Genomic DNA, 8,402 nt, shown 5'->3' on the forward strand with positions numbered 1-8,402 from the left:
AAGGAGGAGAAGGCGCCACCGCCCAAGGCTGCCTTCAAGGAGCCCAAGATGGCCCTGAAAGAGACCAAGCTGGAGAGCACGTCCCCCAAGGGTGGGCCCCCGCCCCCACCCCCCACCCCACCCCGGGCTTCCAGCAAGCGGCCGGCCACCGCCGACTCGCCAAAACCCAGCGCCAAGAAGCAGAAGAAGAGCAGCTCGAAGGGGTCCCGGAGTGCTCCAGGCACCTCGCCGCGCACCTCTTCCTCCTTCTCGGACAAGAAGCCGGCCAAGGACAAGAGCAGCGCCAGAGGGGAGAAGGTGAAGGCCGAGAGTGAGTCCCGGGAGGCCAAAAAGGCCCTGGAGGTGGAGGAGTCCAACTCAGAGGACGAGGCCTCCTTCAAGTCCGAGGTGAGTGAGCGCCGGGGCAGGGCAGCGAGGTGCGGGCAGTGTGGTGGGACCTGCCTCCCTTCTGGAACAGTGGAAGGCGGTGGGATCTGAGCCCGGACCTCAGGTCTCACCAGCCGCTCCTCCCACTGGCTCCTTGTGACCTGGGGCCTCCACACCTCACTAGGCCTCGGTTTCCCCGTCTGTCAGGTGATAAAAGTCTGCCTCATGAGGAGACCCTCCTTGCCTCCTAGGTGGCGTTTGTGGGTGGTTCTGGTAAAGCATGATGGCATGGTCCCGAGGTTCTGAGCTCCCCTCCTCCAGCAGCCCCCTGCACGGGTGCGGGTCTTGGCCGCCCTGGTGCCAGTGGGCAAGCATGTCTCACAATTGCTCTGACCATGGTGCGGTCAGCCCAGCCTGGAGCTTGCTCCCTCTGCTAATAGGGCATCTGGGAGACTCACCCTTGTCTGGAGGGTTAATGATGAGGACTTCAGACAGCCCCTAGCCATGAGGAGCAATTGGGCCGTGCCCGGCTCCCTTCTTAGGTGGCTGGTGGGGTCAAGAGCATCCCTCCTGCCCACACCCATCACGTACAGCTGTGACTTGGAGATGCTCACATCTGTCCCCACCGGTGTCTGAGCTTGGAACGAGGACCCCTCTCAGGGACCGGCCTTGTCACCATGAGAGGCTGCGGGCTTGCCCCACAGCACTGCGTCCGGACATTCTCTGAGGACTGCATCAGACATGACTTGAGCCACAAGAGCCGGTAATCACCTCATGGTCTTGTGGCCAGACCCTGTTTGGGGCCTGGGATGGCAGTGGTGTCTTCCAGCGCTATCATCTGGCACTTGACATTCAGACAGCAGACACTGGGCCAGGTGAAAGTGAATGGATGGATGGATGGGTGAGGGTTGGGCCCCTCACCTCCATCCAGCCCCAGCCCTCAGGGGCCTTTTGTGGGTTTGGCTTGCCCTCAAGGGGAAGCTTTGCCTCAGGGTTGCTGAGGCTTTGAAAAGCCGCTGGGGCTTTGAACGCAGGTCCCAGCCACAAAGCCAGAGGGGGTTATGTGGGCAGCGCTGATTGCCCCCAGGGCCCTCCTGGAGGTGTCAGGGCTGGCTGGGGGTGACGATCCAGCTTCTGGGTGACAGTGCATCCTGGCTCATAGACACACATGGGCTGGCAAGGCTGAGTGCCCAGTGTTCCCCATGGCTTGGCCCTGGCTGAAGACAGCACCGTCTGCTATGACCCTGAGGTGGTGGGGGGTTGCCACCTCCCAGAAGTCCTGGGCCGTCTCAGTAGCCCTCGCAGCTGTGGGAGGGCCTGGTGGTGCCTGCTGGGCACCAAGCCTGCCCCCTTCTCTGCCTGGGCAGCAACCACAGCCCTGGGCAGGTGCTTGTCCCCTCCCTTCTATCCCAGGGTCAGGGATAGGTACTGGGTGACATGCAGTTCCAGGCCAGGCATCTCCAGCCGAGGCGTTCTGGCACCTGGGGCTGGGTGTGCAGCACGCTGGGCAGCAGCAAGATGGCTCCATGGCCCACTCCGCTCTGCTCACCCAGCCTGGCCCCCAGCAGTGAGTGACTTGGCTCCTGGCTCCCGCCACCAGTGTTGTAAAACAGCTGGAATATTTTGTGGGGAGCTTCCTGCCACCTAGGACACTGCTGCTCAGAGCGGCTGGGTGGCCTTGAGGCTGGAGTTGCTGGCGGTGGCTTTGGGACTTCCTCCTGGCTGAAGAAGAGCGTCCCGCACGCTGAGAGACTTCTGAGCAATGTGGCTTAGCGCCCCGAGGTCTGTGCGGGAGTGAGACCCAGGCCCCAACAGCACAGAGTCCCTGACGCCTCTCCCCCGGGGGCTTTGCCGAAGCCCAGGCTGCTATGGTGAAGAAGCACGTCAGCCTTCCAGACCACTGGCCCCTCGGCTTCCCCTTGGCGGTCTTGGGCCGCCCCTCCTGGAGGCTGTGTGTGGCTGTGCTACCAGAACCGGCCATCGGAGGAGTCTGCCCCAGCTGGGGTCCGGCCCACGCCCACCCTCGTAGGGCAGCTCTTTGGGCCAAGTCCCCAGGCTGAGCTCCCATGTCCTCCAGCTGCTGCCTTGGGGTCTCCCTGGCCCTTGGGGATCTGGAGTCGGGGTCGGTACTGCCTACCCTCAGGCCAGTCGTGGACCCAGTCTGCTCCGCCCTCCCTCTAAGCCCTGGGCATGCTCCGGTGGCCCTTCTGACCACACCACCTCAGGGCTCTTCTGGCTGAGACCATTTCTGGATTCTTTTCCTCGCTGCCCCTTGGATTTGGGTGGAAGGAAAGGGGGTGCGTGTTACCGACTGGCTTTCCTTTGTCCGGCACGGCGCCAGGACTCCTGGCCCAGGCAGGCTTAGGAGGCCTCTCGGGGCTCTGGACCCTCCCCGCTTCCATCCCTGCTGACCTTGCACAGCCTCCTTTGGTCGCCTGAACTGCACCGCCTGCCCCACCCTTAGTGAGAAAGTGCGTGGGATGTGGGACCGGGACCTTGGATACTTCCCCAGTCCACCTGCCTCCAGGCTGGTGCCCACCCCTCTGCCCCAGGGGTTCCATCCGGAGGTCAAGGGAGGACGAGCCTTGGTCTCCGTGTGTAGGCAGCTGGCAGTGCTGAGAAAACTGAGGCACTGGGAAAAATGGGACGGCCTTGGTCTGAGTAGCAAGGCCTGCTGGTCAGAAGGCTGGGGTTCAATAGGCCATCTCTCAGTCACCTCTTACTCACCCCTGGCCCCCGAGAACAAGTCCAGGCTGTGCATCACACAGCTCCAGGAAGGCCCAGCCAGGGGGGTTCTGGACGCTCTGGGATATGTGTTCAGGACTCAGGTGGCCTGAGTGGGCAGTGACTGATGGGCACCACAGCGGGCTTGTGCTGGTGGGAAGGGGCACTGGCAGGGGCTAGTTTGAGGGGCAGGAGGGGGCTGGGGTGGGCTGCAGCAAACCCTTGGAAAGAGAGACCTCTTTTCCCTCTCAGGCAAGGGTGAGTCTGGACCTGCTGCATGGGGAGGCCTTGGGCCTTCGTGGGGCCCCTCATCCACATGCTGGGGGAGGGGCCGGGGGGCCCCCAGGCACTCAAGGTCCTGAGTCCCACTGGCTCAGCACCTCAGCACTCCTTTTGTGGCTTCCCTTGCATGGCTGGTGGCTGCAGCAGCCCCTGCCAGAATCCAGCAGACCAGCTGCCTCCTCTTGATGGAGGGAGGACCCTGGAGAGGACTGGTCTGAGGGGCTCAAGTCACCTAGTTCCACCAGATGGGCCCCCAAGGTGAGGGGGCTGCCCTGGGCCCGCTGCGTCCCTTGGCACACCCCTTGGGATGAGCCCATTGGCAGAAATGTGGGCCTGGAACAGTGGGCCCCTCCCCGTGCAGGTGTCTGCAGTGCCTGACTCCCATCCACCCAGGAGCTGAACCTCTGCCCCATAACCGCCTGCCCCGCACTGCCACCCTCTGCCCTGGCATCGCACCCCTTGTGTCCTTGTTGTGGCTTTTTACTGCCCCCTGGTGGCTGAGCCTGGAAGGACGGCTGCAGGAGGAGGAGGCGGATCGGGCCAGGCTTGCCCATGGCTTCTGTCCCTTGTGCACACACGCTCCTCAGTGTCTCGGGCAGCTGGCGGTAGGAGCAGCACATGGGTGGGGAGATGGAGCTCTCCGCCACCCCTGAGCCCCAGGACAGCGCTGGGTCAGAACAAGAAGTGTCTACACCCAGCTTTCCTGTTCCAGACCTTTTTGCGACACCAGTCAATGCCTGCCCTCTTGGATGAAGGCCCACCCACCTGTGGGACTTCAGGCCCCTGCCCCAGCCTCCCTCCCAGTCCCTTGTGCACCTGCCTGGGTAGACAGGAGAGCCCACGTGGTCTGCAAGATCTCCTGGCGCTACGGGAAACCCAGACACCCCTCAGTGGGAAGAATCCAGGGGTGTCCTAGGGCTGGCGTGGGAGGCTGTAGGCATCACATGGCCTGGGCGCTGGCTCCCTAGTGCGTTCTCAGTGGCACACCTGGGTACCCTTGGGACCCTGGGGGTGTCTGTGGGAGACCCACTCAGCATAACCACTGCCAGAGGGGCCCCCTTTGTCTCTGCTAAAAGGTGACAGCTCTCCCTCTCTCCCCTCCCTGCCTGCCCTGCCATTGGGTGAAGTCTGCCCAGTCAAGCCCATCCAACTCCAGCTCCAGCTCAGACTCCAGCTCAGACTCGGACTTCGAGCCATCTCAGAACCACAGCCAAGGTGTGTACAGAGAGCAGCCAGGGGGCACAGATGGGGCCGGGGAGGGCCTGGAGCTCAGGCCGCATGCGCATTCCTCAGTGTCCGCTGCCTGCACAGGGTGGGTCCTACAGATCTGTACATGGAGGGTTTTCGTGGCTTGGGAGAGTCTGTATTTAAAAGCAAAGCAGGAACAGGTAACCGGATCTACAGCCAGGCCTGGGGCACTGCCCCTTGTGGTGGCTGTTGGCATGCACCCCGTGCCTGGAGCCAGGCTGGTGAGGGCCCTGCCCATGGCCAGAACCCTCCCTGTGCTGCTAGGGACCATGGGCAGACGGCATCACCTCCTCTGCCCATCCCACCCGCTCCCCAGGGCCACCGAGGTGCTGGCTGCCTGTGGATGGCCGGGGTCTCCTGCTGCCGGAGTGTTTGGCATGCCCTCTCCCTCTCCAGGCAGGCCACCCTGAGTAGGGAAGGCTTTTTGGCGAAAGGGCATAGGCCTGCTCCAGCCTGCCCCAGAGTGGGGAGGGCCCTGGAGACCAGGCAGCCTGCAGGACACAGCGGGAGAGCTGCCCTGAGCCCTGAGCCCCAGCCCAGACCCCAGCACCCACTCCCAGGCCAGAAGCGTTTCCACTCCTGGATTGGAGCAGGAGCCTCCTTCCCCCTTGGCCTGGAATCCTTTGCAGGGGGGCTGGGGGAGAGGCGTGTACGGGGTTGTGGAGGGAGCCTGGCCTGGAATTCAGCCGTGCAGTTGCCGAGGGGGCTGGGGGATGGGGCCCTTGAAGCCCACACTCGCTCCAAGTGTTCTTATCTGCCGGGAAGGGAGGGGGACCTACTGAAGCGGGATCATGTGACTAAGGTAATTGAGGGCTTTGTGTCCCTCTGTTGCCTTGGTAACAGGAATATAAACCAAGATGCCGTCTGTAGGGGACTGGAACCGTGTGCCTCTGGAGAAAGGGGAGGACGGTGGACTGGGAGCAGCAGAGGGGATTACCGAGGGGGTGGGCAGGCCGGCGTAGGGCGCAGGCAGAGAGATCTGTGGCCCCAGGCCCAGCTTCCGAGCCGGGCTGTGGCTCCCTCGCCCTCCCTTGGGCTCTCGGCAGAGCTTCTGATCTCTGTGCCCTGAGCTCTCCTCCGGCTGCAGCAATGGAGGGGCCCTGCGCGCCCGCTGCCGGCCAGGCCCCTGAGGCCTGCGAGCAGGGCCAGGAAGGTAGGGAGGGATGGGGAGCCAGGGGTTCTTGGGGAAAGGGGTGGCTGCCGGTGTGGGGCAGTTCTTGGAGATGGTCACAGGGACCCCCAGGTGGGCTGGCGTGTGCATCTGGGGGTCACCAGTGTCAAGAAGCTCTGCGTGGCCTCATGGGCGAGGGACCCTGGAGGCTCAGCGGAGCCCTGCCCTTGTCTCCCCTCCCTCCCCTCCCCGCCTCCCCAGGACCCCTGCGCTCCATGGTGGAGGACCTGCAGTCTGAGGAGTCCGACGAGGATGACTCTTCGTCAGGCGAGGAGGCTGCCGGCAAGGCCAACCCGGGGAGGGACTCCAGGTGACTGCCCGGCGGGAGCCAGTGGGCAGAGGCGGCCACCCGGAGCGCCTCTGGCTGGGTCTGCAGTGATTGTGGGGCTGGAGGTGGGGTTGGGACTGGAGGGTCCCCTGGGAGGGCCAAAGCGAGGATCCGTCCCCAGGTGGCCTCAGTCCAGCCTGGCCCTTGGGGTGGGCCTGGGGCTGTGTGTCCTCTCCTGGTCCCTGAGGCTGAGGGCCTCAAGGGCTGCCCCCATCTGGGGCCTTGGGTGTCGTCCCACCTCGTGGTCGCTGGCAGGTGTAGGCTATCTGGCAGGGAGGGGTGCAGGAGGGAGCCCTGGCTGGAGGTGGGGGGAGGGGAGCAAGCCTGTTGCTCTGCTCTTGGGCCAGAAGACTCCCAGTCCTTTCCCACCTGCCTTACACGGGTGAGGATCCATGGAGAGCCCCGTCCTGGGACAGTGGACACCCAGTGTGGGAGCAGCTTTGGCTGCCTGTGGCCTTTTCCCCGAGAGGCACAGGGGTGCCGAGCGCATCCTTGGGATATGCAGGACCCTTGGTGTGACCCCACCTGGGAGAGCTCCGCGCGCTCGGCCTCCAGCCCAGCGACAGCAGAGAACGTGTGGGCATTGGCCCCGGGCACACAGGTTTCAGTGGGCAGGGGCCCAGGCTTTTCCAAAGCTATAGCAGAGATGGCAGTCAGCCCCTCCTCCTGTGAGGCTGAGGCCTCCAGGCCTCAGTGGCTTCTATTGAAGACAGGGCTGGTTATCAGCCTGCACCCAGCAAGGTGCATGGGAGCCTCACCGGCGCCTGCAGATGTCTGTTGTTCACTAAAGCCACCTTCTCGCAGGCTGGGCGGCAGGTCCTGGTTGGTCCTCCATGTGCAGCCAGAGGCACATGGCGGGATTCCCGCCCACCGCAGACAGAGCAGGAGCAGTGGCTCACTGCAGGGGAGCTGCTGGTGGGAGGTCCAGCCCACGACTCTGACAGGGACTTAGCCTCTAGACACGAGGAGGGCTGTGGCGTCCCCAGGACAGGACCTGGAAGCAGGCTCCCACCTCGTTCAGTGACATTCAGGGTGGATTCTGCTTGCGCCAAGAGCCATGAGCGCAGAGAGGCTGACATAGGGTCTGGTTCTAAAGGGGCTGGCAGGCACGGCACAGGGACTGAGCCGCACGCGAGGTGCCTTTTGATTCCTCCTGGAACATTTGTGTGTTTGTGTGGGCCCTGGGTGAGGGCTTGCCGGCCTTGTCCCTGCGTTGTTGGGACAGGGAGCGCACAGGCCGCACCATCGGAGCTTCCGCACACCCTGGTCTGCTGCCTGGGAAGCCCAGTCTGCAGCGGTTCCCAGCCGTCATCCCAGTCACCTGTGGGATGCGGGGCAGAGGCCGGCAGGAGCGCAGGCAGGGGCGTCGCATGGGCAACGTGAGCCAGACCTGGAGCCGCCAGAGTCGGGAGGCAGCTGCAGAGAGTGGCTCCAGCCTGAGGCCACTGAGGGGCAAGTTTAAGAGATGGACGGAGCCTGTGCCGGGGCAGGAGCAGGCTAGGAACAGGGGCAATGGCGGTGCTGCACAGCGGGGAGTCCAGTGCACTCGAGGCGCTTCTTTCCCCTTGTTCGCTGGGAGGCCTGGGGTTTGCTGTGTTTTAAACGTGTTATGAAGTGCTAGTTGTCAGGGGCCCCTCTCACTGGATCAAGCCCAAAATATCCCTGGCAGAGCGGGACCCCAGGCACGCATAGTGAGAGAAAAATGGGCCTAGGCTGTGTGTGTGGTCATGGCAGCCTCCTTTCACAGATGGGGAAACTGAGGCAGAGCTCCCCAGGGTGGGGGAGGTTGAGAGCTTGGGCCTCTCCCCACCACCAGATGCTCGTGTTTAGGACCACACCCTCTAGGGTCGGGGGCCGCTGTAACTGACGGGCCTCTGGAACTGATGCAGGCCTGCCGTCCAGAGCACACCAGGGCCAGGCGGCTGCGGGAGCATCCGAGGGCGGGCGGCCATGGAAGCCGCAGGGCAGTGCTGGGAGAAGCCGGCAGGTTTTTCAGCAGGCAGCTCCTCCTCCCCTTGTTAAAGCCACAGAACCAAGTCAGAGGACCACAGCCCAGCAAGCCCATCTGGCTGGGGGACTTTGTGCCCGGGTGCCCCGGGCCGGCTCGGGCAGCCCCCACAGGGCCTCTGGGCGGCCGGTTTTCTTGGGGTGCTTTCCTTTTGGTGGCTGCACACACAGTATTTTTTTTCCAGTTGAGGTTCCTGCCCAGAGCTGAATGGAGCTGTCGGGGGTGTGTGGGCTCAGGCACCGACTCTGTGCGGGGACAGGGGCTTGAGCCTGGGG

At 63.9% G+C, this 8,402-nt stretch overlaps 1 protein-coding gene across 1 annotated transcript in view; it reads left to right on the forward strand.

Moving 5' to 3' along the window:
* The window catches only part of MLLT1 (MLLT1 super elongation complex subunit), a 74,408-nt gene that overhangs the window by 61,922 nt on the left and 4,084 nt on the right, over nt 1–8,402 (forward strand). Inside the window, 3 exon segments of the mRNA XM_017866871.1 lie at nt 246–387; nt 4,500–4,587; nt 5,993–6,101. Of these exon segments, the coding sequence (XP_017722360.1) occupies nt 246–387; nt 4,500–4,587; nt 5,993–6,101 (339 nt within the window).

This window comes from Rhinopithecus bieti, unplaced genomic scaffold (genome assembly GCF_001698545.2).
Source record: "Rhinopithecus bieti isolate Rb0 unplaced genomic scaffold, ASM169854v2 scaffold_1853, whole genome shotgun sequence".
Classification (NCBI taxonomy): domain Eukaryota; kingdom Metazoa; phylum Chordata; class Mammalia; order Primates; family Cercopithecidae; genus Rhinopithecus; species Rhinopithecus bieti.